The 16,590-nt window shown below is 43.4% G+C and overlaps 1 protein-coding gene across 1 annotated transcript; it reads left to right on the top strand.

Moving 5' to 3' along the window:
- Positions 1-1,618: 1,618 nt before the first annotated feature.
- Positions 1,619-16,097, top strand: HUS1 (HUS1 checkpoint homolog (S. pombe)). Its single transcript, XM_012646901.1, has 8 exons — positions 1,619-1,774; positions 2,407-2,534; positions 2,635-2,811; positions 4,309-4,416; positions 5,478-5,554; positions 11,278-11,396; positions 12,856-12,975; positions 15,833-16,097. Exons 1-8 carry the CDS (start codon positions 1,723-1,725, stop codon positions 15,913-15,915), a joined length of 864 nt encoding a protein of 287 aa, XP_012502355.1. The 5' UTR covers positions 1,619-1,722; the 3' UTR covers positions 15,916-16,097.
- The last annotated feature ends 493 nt before the right edge of the window (positions 16,098-16,590 follow it).

The following is a 16,590-nucleotide window of genomic DNA, read 5'->3' on the forward strand; positions in this document are numbered from 1 at the left end:
TCTTTGCAGCTATAAAGAGTTTAGTTCCCTTACTTCCAACTATACAACCTGACTGACATTTTATATGCACCAATGTTACTGTATTTCAGTTTCTAAGACAGGATTAAGGCATTTCCCTCCCCAATAAACAAACATAACAAACAGCATCAATACCATTCCCCAGATCATTTCACGACTGAATTACTAACCCCTGAGGTTTGGCTGTTTTTAAATCAGAAGGCTATTAAGTAGCTAGATGAGAACTACATGAATATACATGAATTAGAAATCACTGGCACAAGGGGCTTCTAGGGATGTCTAGTGATCTCATTCCTTATCTCAAAATCATTTCGAAAGAAGGTAGGGAAGTAGTGTCAATATACTTAATTATAAATTCTGAAGTTATTGAATTAATATACTAAACCTACTTAAAGAAAATTGCAAGAGCACATTCCCTTTTTCTTCCAAGACACGATAATTACAACTTAATTTTATAATTGTTGGGTCAAATTTCTATATTATTTGGGTTTTGTCAGTGCAGAATGTATAATCACACATGCCTTCTTAGGATGTTTAAAATTTGTTTTATCAAATTTTATGACATAAAATTAAGCAATTTACAGTAAAGGTCAATATGTTATGAAACACTGTTTACAAAGTTTATTTAGATACATTCTATAATTCATAACCTACATAGCAACCACCTTATTTAATAAGTGTTGCTCAGTTCTTCAAACTTCATTATGAAGTAATGAAAAAGCATGTTTTGTTGACATATATTTGAAAGTAATATACCACATTTGGTTTGACAAACACTGGTATGTAACAATGTAGACTAGAATTTAGCTTCATGTTATAGTCTTAAAATAGGCAAAAACTGTTTGCAGCTTTTGTATTTTGCACTTTGAAAATAATCTGCATTATCATTAAAGACAAGGTTTTAGGCTCATTAAAAATAACAATTTTTAACATAGGTAATCTTTAGTCTTTGAAAAACCATATTAGATACAATTGCTGTTCAATTTCCCCCTTTAAAATTTCTTTTTTAAAATTCTAAAGATACTATTTATGCTAATAAGAATTTTATTGGATCACGTGAAGTCCATTTTGAGATAAAGACGCAGAATTATCACTTAATGTCAGAGTTCTTTAAGCATCCCGTCTTTATCAGCTAACAAATGTTCAAATTTTAAAAACATCCAAAACGATCTTTAAAACGTTAAACAAGATGCTACACAGTCGAGGTACCGGGTATTACTCTCTTTTGAGGTTGAAGGGCGTTTAAAGCTGCTCTATCTTAGAGGTATATTTAAGGGATAATTTTGTTTAATCCTTTATAAACAATTGGTTTTATCTGGATGTTTTAAAACAGAACTTGAAATAGGTGTCACAAACTTCTTTCAAAATGAGAATTCTCAGAACCACGTCCCCACACCCAGGGGCTGAAGACTCCATCCCCCTAACTAGAAGTAGACCCCACGTTCACCTCCAGAGGAAGGGAGACTGGGAGACCAGGGACCCCACTTCCCCGGGGGCATAACCAGGAAACCCATCATCCTCTGGAGCGTGGCCCGACGAACCTCCCTTCTCCCAGAGCGTGACCTGGCTGACCCCAGTTAAAGGCTGCTGACCCGGACCGGGGCGGAACTACAGTGCGCGCTGCCGCGTTTCCGGGCGGCTGCACTCAGGGAGGGACACTGTGCGCGGCCAACTTAGCCGCCGCGGCGGGGCCGGAACGCGGCCATGAAGTTTAGGGCCAAGATCGTGGACGGGGCCTGCCTGAACCATTTCACACGTGAGCGGGGAGGCGAGGGGTGGGGAGCGAGGGAGGAGCGGAAGGAGGCAGAGCGCGCACGGCTGGGGCCCCGCTGAGGATGAGGACGGGGACGGGGTGCAGGTGGGACCGCGGGCGAGGGCGCGGGGGAAGGGTGGCTGGAGCCGGAGCCCGAGGGCACTTGTGAGGGTGAGCGTGGGTTCCGGTTCCGAGGGATGTTTCTGAAACTTCATTCAGATAGCGTGGCTTTTTTTTTTTTTTTTTTTTTAAAACTGGCGACTGCTTTATCTGGCATTGACATTCCTTCCGTTAGGCCCCATTGGCCCTTCCGCCCTGACTGTGCCCAAGCTGCGTTCAGCTCTGTGCTGCACTATCCAGTAGTCAATACGTTTGTGTTGAATGAATAAATGGCTGGTAGGTGCCTGTTAACTTATTTGAACACTGGCGGTGTGTGCTGCACACTTCCCAGGGTTGTTGGAAGATTGGCATGACATCAGTTGTGTTAAAAGTACCTTCCAGTGTGGCACCAACATAAAAGCTATTTTTCCACCGGGAAGTTGCACCATGATGAACTAGAAGTTCTGCAAGATAAGTTGGCCTCTAGGATACATGATGTGCGTTTTAGTAATTTCTTATTTTAACCTCTGCCTTAGGAGTCAGTAACATGATAGCAAAGCTTGCCAAAACCTGCACCCTCCGCATTAGCCCTGATAAGCTGAACTTCATCCTTTCAGACAAGCTGGCCAATGGAGGGGTGAGCATGTGGTGTGAGCTGGAACAGGTGAGCAGAAGCTCCTGAGAGGCCTGCACACTCCACTGAATTCACTGGAATGGCCACAAATATTCTCCTCCACCCCCCTCCCTTCGTTTTTTTCCCTTAGGAGAACTTCTTCAGCGAATTTCAAATGGAGGGTGTCTCCAGGGAAAACAATGAGATTTATTTAGAGCTAACATCGGAAAACTTAGCTCGAGCCTTGAAAACTGCCCAGAATGCCAGAGCCTTGAAAATTAAGCTGACCAATAAACACTTTCCCTGTCTCACAGTGTCTGTAGACCTGGTAAGTAGGAGGGACAGGGTTTCTGAAATTTTCCACAATGGTCTGGGCCTCGAAGGATTAGAAGTAGTTATTAGCCTAGGCATTTTAACAATACTGTTGAAAACCATTTGATTTTATTTGAAATTAAAGATCTGGTATATAGCTTCACCCCCGCCCCCCCAAATAAAAGAAGCCGCCCTTTCCAAACAAAAAAAACTCCAACCCCCCCCCTTTCTTTTAGTGGTATTGTCATCTAGTCTAGAAATCATGGTTTCTATCCATTTTCCCCTTTGATGCCCCCTATCTTCTGTAATACCTTCAAATGACCACTTATTCTTCAGTAACACGTCATACATGCTACTGCCAGGTGAATTTAGGACACAGCTCTCCTCCAAATACGCATACACACATACTCCTCAAAGTGGCTTTCACTACTCATAGAATGAAGTCGACATTTCTTAACATGACAAAGTCCTTCACAAATGGCCTAACCCATCTTGGAGCCAAATTGCAAACTGTTGCCCTTTGAGTGGTTCCCTGGATGTGTCCCATTCTTTCCCAACTGCCAGGCTTTCGTGACATTGGGACTTCCACTTGCAGTCTCTCCTTCTCACTCTCTGAAACCTTGTCTTCCTTTAGTGCTCAGTACCGATGCTGCCCCCACCCTGGCCTTCCATTATCCTTACAGCTCTCCTTCCTTATATGTTGTATGTACTTTATCCATCTACGGGTGAGTATTATATTCAGCTTCAAGCTCTTTATGGGAGAGGGTCCCTCGACTCTTTACAGTCAGGCAGTTCTGTCACAATGTAAGTTTGGTATGTTTCTTCAGTTGCTTAAAGAAAAGCAAGATAGTAACATATAATACTTTTCTGCCTAAAAGTACGACATACTTTGGTCTGTGAATCTCATAGAAGGCCCTAGAAATAGATAAATAGAGTTTATCTTGTTACCTGTGTAGAAAGTGCAGCATGCTGAGTGTCCTGTGTGCAAAGAATGGTCTTCTCTTGGTTGCTTCAACAAAGCAAGCTTGCTGCTTTCTGCCTCATTGCTTTATATATGCTGTTTCCCCTGCCTAAAACACTGTCCCTTTGACCCAGTCTTCCCATGGCTGCTGCTGCTTCTCGTTTTGGTGGCATCTGAAATATCACCTTAGAGAGACCACCCCCTAACCTTCCAGTCTAAGGAACGTTTGGTCACTCTGTTGTGCTTTCCAAAGGCTCTAATGAGGATCCCATGGAATTTCATTTGTTTGTTTTCTTGTTGATCCACTTACTCCACTGAAACATTGGGTACCTTTTTGTCTTATTCTCCCCATTCCCCAACTCTCCTCAGAGCTGTTCCCAGAGTGGAACCGGCACATCTTCAATGTCAGTTAAATGGATTTTGAGTGAATGAATTGAGAACATTCCACTTAGATTTGGTATTTCAACTTTTTTGTCCTCCTTGGGTTTTTTTGTTCTTGTTCTTGTTTAATATTGACAACATAAAAATATGTTTTAATTCTTTTCTTGGCAGTTATCTGTGTCAAGCAGTAGCCGCATTGTGACACATGACATCCCCATAAAAGTTATTCCTAGAAAATTGTGGAAGGACTTACAAGAACCTGTGGTCCCTCACCCTGATGTAAGTGATGCCTACAATCCTGTCATTTATCACACATTAAACGTTGTGATTTGAATTCTCTAATTTTAGTTGTCGTCTTACAGTATATTTGATTTGAAAGTTGTGTAGTACCTGAGAAGAAAGTGATACTCATTTTTACAGGATATTCAAGGAAAAAGTTGGAATGTTTGCCTTTTGTTATTTATGTAAAAGATCTTAAAATGTGTTGCATATGATAAAAATGTCATACTCCTTACATATAGGAGAATATCTTGGTCAATAACGTCACTTAAACAAAACTGAAATAATATTTTGGAAGACAGTATTTATTAGTATTGTTTGGCCTTAGGCACCAATTTGGGTTTCACAGGATTTGATCTTTTCCTAGGCCTGTCAGGAGTGCTGTCCGGGTATGTATAAGAAAGCCAAGAAGAGAGGACTCTCATGACTTAGATTTGGGTTAACAGTCCTGCCGATAGGAACCCTAGAGTCACTGAAAATAGAGGTGATGCCAAAAGGCCCTTCGCCTCCTGCTCACAATTTACTTAAGAAGAAATTACAAAAATACACTGGGTAAAATATTTATTTAACTTCTACCAGAAGACATCTACACTGATTTGGAAACAGATAGTGTTTTATAAAGCACTGTGAGTAGCAGAGTCTCAGCTGTGATGCAGTGACTGCTCGCCGTGTTTTTGCACAGAGCCTGGGTGTGAGCATCCCTTAGAGGAAGGTGTCCTGCTGAGTGCATGAGTTTTATTCGCTGTGGTCTTGTGTAGGGGCATCTCAGCTGAAGTGCTGAAATCCGTCTTGAACCAGAAGAACGCCCACAGGGACGTGGTCACTGAGGTAACCAGAGGCAGGCATTCCATTCTTTAATTTGCTTAAACGTCCATGAGTTGGTGAAATTACAAAATCGGTTTTTTTTTTACATTTTTAAAGAACTTTATTCAGAAAATTTAAAAATAGGATTCCAGAGTTTTTGAGCATGCATGCCTTCCAAAATTAGTTATGGAGCACCTGTAATTGCTAGAGTATATTAATATTTTTAATATTTGTGATTTTTCTCATTGCTTTTGTAGGTTAGTATTTATTTGCCAGTCTTGAAGATTATGAAGAGTGTTGTGGAGAAAATGAAAAACATCAGCAGTCACCTTGTAAGTTGTAACTTCTTTAGAAAAGAGCTCTGAAGTAGCCTGCGTAGGCTGCTCGTCCTTGGGGGCAGCTTCACCAGGGCCCATGGCGTGGGTGCTCTCACACTCTCCACAGTGTCCGAGGCAGGCGGGCAGGCACCCACCCACCTCCTCACTGAGCCCCCACTCATGAGGACCCGGCCTCGTGTTGAGAACCTGCAGATTGACAGTTGCCTTTAGAAACACATCTAGTGCTTTTCAACTCTCATTCACTGAGGAAAGCTTTTGTATTTGCCCTTAATTCCTCGTGTTTACAGTATATTAAGAATACAGTCAACAGTTCTGCCTTTTTTCCTTATATTTTGGATGGAATATTACATCTTCTACCTGCTAATGTGTGTGTATTTTTTATGGAATCACTGATGTGACTGGCAGTGAGTTTGGAGCGTCCTGTCTACTTGCCAGGTGTCTTTCAGTGAGCCAGGGACAAAGACCCACCACACCATAGGTGCATTTATTCCAAGCAGCTGTCACACCAAGCTAGAGGGCCCTTTGTATATTTCTGTTTATTTTGAGAATGTCTCCTGCTGTCTCTTGTTGCAAAATGCCACAGCGTATGACAGTGTTGGGGGATTGTGTGGATTATCCTCATTTACACCGAGGGTTATCTTGAGTTCTTCCTTCACCCACCCCCAGGAAAATACATTTGATTGTGTCCCTGAATCTTTTAAAAACTACCATCCACCTGATGAAGCATAAACTCTATCGCAGTGTGCCAGGCCACCTCTGCAGCCCCATCTCTGTTCCACTGCCCCGCCCTCCCTGCACAACCGGGCAGGGCACTGGCATTCCCTCGCAGTGCAGCTGCTTCTCCCGTTCTGTTTCGCGTGGGTTTCTTCTCCATCTCCCCAGAAGGCATCTAGCCATTCTCATGGTTCATTGCAGACCTTTCCCCACCGCCTTGGCTGGCAGCCCCTGCTCTGAGCTGCTCTGTCCGGTGTACATGGTAAAGCACCTGCTAGCATCTCATAATGCCTCCTGAACTGCCAGCTTCTTGAAAAGGGAAACCCTGTCTTAATCATCTTTGCATCCCAGCCACCCAGCATTGGATTGTCGTTCACTAGGCAATAATAAGTGTTGTTGTATAGATCTGGAATGAAGTTTAGCTGCAAGGGATCTTTGAAATCACAAAAGTTTTTTGAAGCCTAGAAAATGTTCATGGGCAGTTTTTTCTCCTGTTCACTTAAGAACAGTACTATCATTGGGCCTGTCTGCTTAACGCTTTTCCTTCATAACTTAACCTTTATAGAGTTCATTTTAATTTGAAATCCGCTTCCCATGAAGCAGTGTCACTGTGCTGACATCGGTGTCCCCTGTGACTACCGTGATGTTGATCCAGTTGTCAGGCTGGCTTCCTCTAGGGTTACCCTGGGGACTTCCAGGGAGATTCAGAGAGGCCCGGGAGAGAAAAGGCAGGGCAATTAATTGAAGAAACCATTTGTTTGTTCTTTCTTTTCAGTGAAAATGAGTCAGCAAAATAGAGAGGTGGAAGGGTAGCTTCGATAAAATCATCAGAGGTGTTTTGTTTTTTCTGGAATGTTTAGAAAACATAGAAGTTTTGTGGAGTGGCTACTGCAATCTGGAATTACTGAATGGAAAGTATCAAGTTAGAGTAGCCAAGCGTATAGTGAAATCTACTTGGGTAACTAGAATTCTGTGTTTGAATATTACAGGCAATAGAATTAAGGAAAATGAGTGGGATTTAACATACTAAAAATGTCCACCTTACCATCCGAGATGCTCAACTCCTCCCTTCCTTCATTTCATGGGAAATGTAACGGATGGGATATTTTGTCTGTGTGGCTCATGAGGAGCAGAAAAAGGAAGGATGACTACCAGGAATCTATATCATGTTCTGAGACATTGCTTCTAAGCTCTGCCGTGCTTATGAATCCCCTAGGATCTGACAGGAGAAGTCTGGGCTGGGCCCGAGGCTCTGTGTTTCTGACCAGCTTGCAGGAGGTACTGATGCTGCCGGTCATCGGACCACACTGAGTAGCAGCTCTTTGTGATGTGGGCTTTACTCTTTTGTGCTTGAAATGTTATCTGAGTAACGGAGCTTTGTGGGGTTGGCCCTAACGATTAAACCAGGAAAGGAGTCCCAGGGCAGGGAGAGCAGAAGTAGAAGAGAGAAGCCAGATGGAGAAGTGAGGCGAGAGAGGCAGAGGCCTGGTAGCTGGGCCGTGTGAAGTAGAGTATCGTGATGTAAAAGGGGAGTCAGAGCTACACATTTGAGTTCAGCTCCCAGCTGTACCACTCAGTGTGCACCCTAGTGCTGGGTATTACCCCAGTGGGGATCATAGTGCAGTTATCACAGGCTTTTTGCCACTTTTTGTAAATTTAGAGGAGTTGTTTTGAGACAGGGTCTCACTCTGTTGCCTGTGTTAGAGTGCAGTGACATCATCATAGCTCAAACTCCTGGGCTCAAGTGATCCTTCTGCCTCAGCCTCCTGAGTAGTGGGACTACAGGCATGCACCACTATGCCTGGCTAATTTCTTACTTTTTTTGTGGAGATGGGACTCACTATGTTGCTCAGGCTGGTCTTGAACTCCTGGCCTCAAGTGCTCCTCCTGCCTCAGCCTCCCGAAGTGCTGGGATTACTGGTGCAAGCCACTGCACCCAGCCTAGAGATAATTTATGGTAGGTGCCCAGTGTAATTAGTCAGCATTCAACAAACCATAGGTAACTATTATTAAGGAAATCATTGAAAAAAGTAAGATCTCATTCTGATACTTAAGAAATCAACTGTGTTGATGTGCTTAGTATTTCGGATCACTGAATCATAAAATAAACACAGATGACCAATGTTCAGAGAATTGGTTGTGTGTTAATTCCTTCAATCATTGTTGATTGAACGTTGTCATGTGCCAGACACTGAATGTGGTCAGGAGAGAGTTGGAATCAAATGTTCTATGACACAGATTTTAGAAATTTTAAGAAAGCAGAAGAGAGCATTTAAGCCTGAAGTGACTCTAAAACTATTGCAGGTTGCTTTCTTGAATGAGTATCTATTTGTATCTAAAATCATTGTTTTTCACAGTGGGAATTTATGGATCTTAGGTATGGTGTTTGAAACAAATGGGCATACATCATATGTTAGCTTTGCAGAGCCCCAGGAAGCAGTGCAGAATATTCACAAGGATCGTTTTATATATTTTATTTTAGTCAAGTGTTTTTCCAGTTTATAAGAGAGTGGGTTAAGAAATACAATATATTTTGGGGTTAACAAAAGAAAAAGATTGAAAATGAGTATTTTTCATTCAAAGTAAGTTTATTAGATTATGTAACAAGTAAGTTTGGGGGCTATTTTTTTATTTAATGTCAAAAGCTCAGGAATAAGAGCTCACTCAAGTTAAAAAAAAAAACCTTTTCGTTTTGTTTTTGGAATGAGAAATATTCAGAGTTCACCTATTTTAAGGAGTAAGAATGGGGGACACTGAGTTGTCTTCACTAACATGGACAGTGAAGCAGAGGTACGCAGACTGGGCACCCTCTCCATTCCTCTCGCCGCGGCACTTTGAGGATGGCCGCTACAAAGTAAGACCACTGCGCTTAACCTTTCCAGTGCCAGGTGGCACTCTTGTATTGCTGGTTGGACAGCAATACTAGAGAAATACTGTGTCTCGTGTGGGCAGGTTAATAAAATCTCAAACCATCGTGGCATACGTTTCACTTCTAAGTTCCGTCCAGTTAAAGGAATCTATTGGTTGTTGGTGGGGGAGGCAGGAGCTTGAAAGGAAAGGAGCCCCCTGTGCTCCCAGAGCAGGAAAAGCAGGAGTAGGGAGAGAGGAGGTGAAGTGAGGTCAGGCAGAGCCCTGGTAGCCCAGGCCTGTGGAGTGAGGCATAGCCAGCCTCAGGCCTGCTAACCTACGGCAGCCCCAGACCTTGCTGAATTTAGAAATCTCATTTTCCAACATCTGAGTTTATTTTTTAAATAAATGATTATGTTCTTATGAAATTCTAAAGGCTTTATAATCATATTAAATGTACAGTTGTGACAGATGATTTGGCCTGTGTATACAAATAAGGCTCTAATTTCCACATTCTTTTCCCATTCTCCCCACTCCTGTTTTGTAATAATTTCATCATGTCTGCATTGTCAGATATAAAATTATTACACATTATTCTGTCCCCTTAACTCCCAGTGTTTAGTTTTGGCTCTATGAGTAAAAATATTGCTCCCATCTTTTATGCTGTAACTTCTCTAATTTTTGTTATCTGAAGCTGATTCTCTAGTATATCACTCAGGAAGGACTTGTGGGAATGGGGTTTCATTATTTTTCACATGTCCGTGACGTCAGTTTGTCTCCTGGGCTGCATTGCCTTCTGGTATGTAATGTACTGTCAGACTGATTTCATTCTGATTTTGTTTCACAACTTCGATTTATTAATTTGAGGGGGAGACTGAATACCCTGGGGATTTTTTTTTCCGTTTTCTTGAAGTCCATTTGTCTTGACCATCCCTGGTAGATTTTCCCTGGTGTGTGGTGTGTCCTTTCAGGATGTGGGCCCAAGTGTTGCTTCCGTTCAGGAAGGTTTTGAGCTGTGGCTGTTTGCATTTCTTCTTTTTCAGTGCTTTGGTTTTCTTCTTCTGGGGCTTGTATTGAACTTGGATCTTCTTCACCATCTTCTCTATTCTTTTATTTCAGATCCTTCTTATCTCTTTGTTTCTGTTTGATAATTTTTATTTTTCACCTTTGCTTCTAAGTTTCTCTTACTGTGTTCTCTGTGGTATCTATTTGCTCTTGTCTTCTTCCTTCTAGTTAGATTCCATTTCTGAAACTTTTCCTTGTATTTCTAATTATTTCCTGAGCTCTGTCATCTCTGTTTTTGTGTGTGCATGCTGTCCGGTCTCATTTCTGAGCCCCCTTAATTCTGATTTATGCTGTTATTTAATAGCTTCTACTATTGCTAATTTCTTTTAGTTGATCTTCAAATAATAGGTTACCCTCTGCATCTGCTTTGGGGAATGCTTTTAGGCTTCTAAGTATGCTGTTGGGCATTATTGTTTCTGTTTTTCTTTTTTCAGAATATCTTTGTATGGATTTCAACCACAGTCCTGTTGTTGTTGTTACAGTTGGTTGTTCTGGTTCTTTTAGGAGGATGTTTCATTGTCAGTGTGGGAGTGGACCAGGATAGTTTTCTAACTTCATAACCCTAGCGTTCTCTATTCTTTGTAACCAAAAAACATTAAAACATACAGCTTCTCCAGTAGCTACCTTCCCAGGGCTTTCTGAGATCTGTCCCTCTTTCTCCTCCCTTTCATTTAAACCTTCATTTCTGTGTCCATCCTGTTCAGTTGGGATTCTTACTTCCCACGGTTCCTTCTCAGTGCAGGGCTCTCTCCTACCATAAGGGAGCTCCCGTCAGCTCTGCCCAGGCCTCCCAAGAGCCCTGCCCCCTTGCTACAATCTCCTATCAAGTCCTCTCCCAGGTCCAGTTCCACTGTTTTCACATAGCCCCACAGAGTTCTCCACTCTGGGGGAGAGGGGACCTCTCCTTTAGGGGCTTTGGAAGCTTCTGAGTTCTTGGCTCTCAGGCCTTGTCTTCTCTCTGTGGCCGATACCACATGGGCCTTGGGGCCCTCTGCAGTGTTCTGGGGTGCCCTGTCACCTGGTTTTGTGGAAGTTGATACCCATGGGTTTTTTTTTTCCTGCTTTTGCCTTCCTTTTCTTTTCTAAGACTGTATAAAATACTCAATTTGCAGGTTATTGAAGCAAACCTAAATGGAGAATTGAACTTGAAAATAGAAACTGAGTTAGTGTGTGTTACAACTCATTTTAAAGATCTTGGAAATCCTCCATCAGGTAAGTTTTTTGGTAGATTATATTTTGCTTTTGATAAATTAATTGTTTGATATTCATATACCTATTGAGGTCTCCTAAGGTATAAAGGTTGAAATTTGATTGAGTTGTTTCACTCTTGGGGAGAGAACAAAGGAATTGAGATTGGACTACCTGTCCCTGCAGCGTAGTGGGGCCGTTACCACAAGAGTGAGGGGCTGTGCCACCAAGCAGCTGAGGGATCTGTGCAGGGTCACCTTCCCCTCTGAATACAGGTCACGCTAAATAACCTCCAAGGTCCCTTCCAGCTCTTCAACTCCCATTCCACTCCTAAAGATTTCAGTTTCTTGCCTAGAATGGAATCAGAAAGGTAGATATATTTCTTCTTATTTTCTCCTCCTCTGGTCACATCAGTACTACTTATAGAATTAGATTAGTAGATAAAAAACTGTTCTCACTTGGTCACATTTTTCATATCATACAACATAACAAGGGACAATGGAGTCAGTTCAGTAAGCAGTGACAGAGGGGGGCGATTGAACAGTTTGCTGAGTCAAGCTAGGAGGGAATTAGAATTGTGACCCTGGAGCTCGCAGTGGGCGGCAGTGCAGTTGAGGGGGGCTGCGTGCGCAGGGGAGCAGGCAAAGGACCGGGAAAAAGTACCCATTGACAATGTGAAAATCATTTTATGATGCATGTGTTCGAAAACAGATAAAATAGGGCCTCAGCCACTTTTAGAGTTAAGATTTATTTAGCTGGGTGTGGTGGTGCGCACCTGTAATCCCAGATACCCGGGAGGCTGAGGCAGGAGACTCACTTGGCCCCAGGAGTTTGAGGTTGCTGTGAGCTATGATGACACCATGGCACTCTAGCCCAGGTGACAGCAGAGCGAGACTCCGTCTAAAAAAAAAAGATTTATTACTACAAGCTTGCTTGAATATAAACATAAATTTTAGCATAATGTTCCAAGGGATTTTCACTTCCCAGCGAAGGGCATACTGTTCCAGCAGAGTGAAATCCATATGGTTAAGGCTTTGATAGTATTGTGTGAAATGACTCACTTTGTTTCCACATACAAGATGGGACTTATCTTGGGTACTTTCTCAGAAATTGAAAGGATGTTTTCTTTTTTTCCATTCCACTTTAGAATAATAAGCCTTGTATTAGTTTATATACATATATATCTCTGCTCTTAAATACATAGTGAGTATCAAAAATACAATTTTCTTTGACCTAAAGGGGGAGATTGAATTATAGTTTCAATCCCTGTAAGTGAAGTTCCCTGGAACTTACTGTATTTTAAATAGTTAGGACCTAATAAATGCATGCGTCATGAATGATGACACTTAAAAGTTGCAGAGTTCTCCCTGATTCTAAATCAGTGGTAAGATGAATCATTTGTTTAAGTAAAATGCATTGTGCATCTCTGGGCTTCCTGTTACATCCAGAGATGTTGTATTTAAAAACATCCATGTCATTTTAGCCTCTGAAGATGCCTCTCAAGACAGAAACCCAGAGCAAATGGCTGAAGTGCACTTAGAAATCAGGAAGCTCCTACAATTTCTTGTTGGACAACAAGTAAACCCTACGAAGGCTTTATGCAGTGAGTTTCCTTCTCTATTTTTTCTTATTTTAAATACTTTAGTCAATTCTAGTCTAACAGATTGCATACGTTCTCATAAATACAACAAAAACCTCAGTTTTGTATGGACTCTAGGTTTCTAAGAGAGTTAGGTTTTCTGAATTTGCCTAGAGGTGGAAGCAGAGAAACAACCCCTGGGCACCCCATTAGCTCCTGAAAACTTGAGGCCATGCTGGGTTGGCCCACAGGTTATGGGCTGCCTCACTGGGCCATCATGCCTGGAGAGGTGATGTCAGGAGAATGGGTATGGATCATCCCTGTTCTCCATGTTCATCTAATTTTATGTACTCAGAGTCCCAGACACAGTTTTGCTTGAATTTAAGTTTTGCTCTTGCTGTCTTAGTTCCTTTCTGTGTCTACCCCGACCTGTGCTCCCTGCCCCGTATCTCCCTCTGGGCTGCTGATTGTTAACAGTTGTCTCTTGCTCCTGTCTTGGCCCTGTCTTCTGAGGTTACACACCTGCTCTGGCCCTCTTCATCCACTGACTATGCATGAGAAAGGCATTACTTGCCAAGAGCTTTTCAAGGCGTTTTTCTCTTCTTGCTACTAAATTCACAGCAACCTAAAAGAAACTGCGGCCTGGATTTGAAGTTCCACCTTTTGTGGAGTAGCTCCCAGGCTGAGCTTTCAGGTACAAGTGATCAGAGATGAGAAGGAAGATGGCCTAGGACTATACCTCATGACTTTTGAGATCTTCAGCATGCTATAGAGAAGGAACAGAAAATTCTAGGTGGCTATGTCAAGGACCTGCCATTTTGGAGGAGAGACACAAAGAGAAACCGAAGAGACCGGAGAGGGGAGACCATGGCAGGGGTGCTGGGTGTTAGGGAATTAGGGAAGGCAAAAGGTGGCGTGATGGGCAAAGAAGGAAATTTTGCCAGAGGAGCAGCAGCTGGGGGTAGAGAAGGAGAAGCTAGAATAGTGTGGATCTTGGGAGAATCTTGGGGCGAAGTACCAGTGTCTGCCTGTGCTGCATTTTGAGAAACTTTGCCAGGAACAGTGTCATGCTTCTAGGGCTGAGCATGGTGGGAGCTATGCTGCAGTGCAGGGTCCGTAAAGGTGGAAGGCCGCACTTCCCAAAACTTTGGCACGTGTGGAGATCACCGGGGGGGTCTTGTAAAGCAGACACCTTGTTTATAGTTCTGGGCTGGGCCTCATGGCTGCATTTCTTTTTTTTTTTTTATTTCAGGGTATTATGAGAGTACAAACATTATGGTTACACTTTATGTCTTTGCCTCACCCAAGCGAGGGTTAAAAGCATGCCCTTCCCCCCTACAATGCTCCCCGTGTCCTTTAGTTGTGGGTTTACCCCCCCCAATCCCCCTAATCCCTAGAGAGTATTTCTGCCATGTGATCACCCTAGCATTCATCAGTTAGTGCCAATTTAATGGCGAGGACAAGTGGAGCCCATTCTTCTGCTCTTGTGGTGCCTCACTTTGGATAATGGGCTTAAGTTCAATCCAGGTTCTAGATCACTGTCATTTCTTGTGATTGAGTAATATTCCATGGTATACATATACCAAATTTTAATAATCCACTCATGGATTGACGGGCACTTGGGTTGTTTCCACATCCTTGAAATAGTGAATTGTGCTGTCATGGCTGCATTTCTAACAAGCTCCCAGATGACGCCCGGGCTCTTGGTCCTGACAAGCATGGGGTGAGTGGTGAGAGTGTGAAATACCCTCCTCTGCAGAGTGTGGAAACTCAGGGTGTGGGGGCCCTGAGCTGCCTCACATCAGCCTTTGAACTTGGCATTTTTGAGGTCTTCTGAATAATCATCCATGGCTGATGAAGAACACGGAAGAGTTCTTATCAGCAAAGGCGGCTGATGGGCCATGGGTACTCTTTGAATAGCAAAGAAAGGTGGACCAGCAAATTGTGATGTAGCAAAAACTAAAAAAAAAGAAAAAAATCTCATGTTGAACTTATCTTTTCCTTATCACCCCCAAACATCCTTTTGTGTCTTCGGTAGCCTCCTCCAGTCTGGGCTCAGCTGTCCTCTCTAGGATGGGTCTCTGCCACCCTCATTTCCGCTGCTGCCGCCCCTGTGCCTTTACACCACCTCTCCTGGAGAGCACGCGTCTTCCTGCTTGTCCTTTACGGTCCCTTTCCCTACCTCCCATTCTCCTGGGATTGGTCTCTCTGCAGCCTCTGGCCCGTGGTTTCTCATCACTCAGCCACATTTCCTGGAGAGCTGTCCTCCTCGGCTGCTGGGCCTGGCAGCTTCTGCTCCTCTCCGTGCTCTCAGTGGTTGTCACACCGTGCGCTCCTCCCCCACTCTCATGTGCACTTTACTTCCCTGCTTAGTCTTGTGCCTGATGCCTTGGATTTTCCCCGTCGCCCAGCACAGTGCCTGGCCATGGCCTTCATGGGGTTTGCAGGACTGTTGAAACGCAGGCACCCCTCCTGCACTCTAGAGTGTGACGCAGGCTGTCATAGGTGTTGGGGAATCATGGGGCTTAGCTCTTCGCTGCACAGTTCCACCACTTAGTGGTGGGAAGCTGCTTTTCCCCAGAGGACACTGATTTGGATAAATGTGGTTTGCCAGGAAGCCAGCCTGCTAAGTGTTTCACCAAAGGCCTGGGTGGCTTTACTCTTCCTCTTTTGTTGACATTGGGGAAGCTGCCTGCGCTAGAGCCATGATTTGGCCTCAGCTGTCATAGTGAGAGGGAGAGGCTAGGGCCTCTGTAGCTGCCTCAGAGAAAACAGACACCTAAAACAGGAGGCACAGGTAGGAAAGCTGTTCTGAAGAGTGGGGGTGAAAATGTGCGTGCTGCACCAGGTCTTTAAAATAATGGGCTTTTTCTCTCCCCAGATATTGTGAGTAACAAGATGGTGCATTTTGATCTGCTTCATGAAGATGTCTCCCTTCAGTATTTCATCCCGGCACTATCCTAGCACGCCCTTGCCAGATTGGGGTGCACAGAGACTGTCCTAATGGGGAGAGGCCATAGGTGATGTGTTCTGACTAATTCGTCTGTGTCTTCACAGCACCACAAATCAACGCACTGTACTTACTTGTCCCTCTAAAATACTTTAACTAAAAATTGAATTAATGAACAACAGTTGGATAAACATATTATTTCATGTTACTCATGACTATTTTGTTTTGTTTTTAAGACATTGAAAAGAAAAGCTTGAATGTATTTATTCAGACTTACAATAACAGTTTCTCATTGAAGTTGTTAAAAAATCCTCATGTATTTAGAGTTGGTGTAGTAGCCAGAATTCACAATTGTTCCTGCGGAACTTGGTACTTCCCACCCACCTCCCACCCCCCACCGTCTCAGCATGGTGTGTAGTGCACAGTTGGTGGCTCTTGCATTTCAGCATCCATGCCTCCCCTTGCTCCCGTCCCTCGGAGCCCAGTGACAGAAAAGATGGCCCCTTGTCACCTCACCACCCACCTTGTTTACTCAGAGCATTGTGGGATGTCACAGCTGTAGCGTTTGGAACCTCTTTCTGACGTGTTGAAGACTGAAGTCCATTCAACCCCACTCCCTTCTTTTTTTTTTTTTTTTTTTTTAAGACAGAGTCTTGCTTTGTTACCCGGGCTAGAGTGAGTGCGTTGGC

Source organism: Propithecus coquereli, unplaced genomic scaffold (assembly GCF_000956105.1).
Source record: "Propithecus coquereli isolate 6110/MARCELLA unplaced genomic scaffold, Pcoq_1.0 Scaffold252, whole genome shotgun sequence".
Taxonomy (NCBI): domain Eukaryota; kingdom Metazoa; phylum Chordata; class Mammalia; order Primates; family Indriidae; genus Propithecus; species Propithecus coquereli.

Coding starts and splice junctions, on each gene's coding strand:
- HUS1 (XM_012646901.1), top strand. CDS start 1,723: ATGAAGTTTAGGGCCAAGATCGTGGACGGGGCCTGCCTGAACCATTTC. Junction 1,775..2,406: donor CTGCCTGAACCATTTCACAC/GTGAGCGGGGAG, acceptor CCTCTGCCTTAG/GAGTCAGTAACATGATAGCA. Junction 12,976..15,832: donor CCCTACGAAGGCTTTATGCA/GTGAGTTTCCTT, acceptor TTCTCTCCCCAG/ATATTGTGAGTAACAAGATG.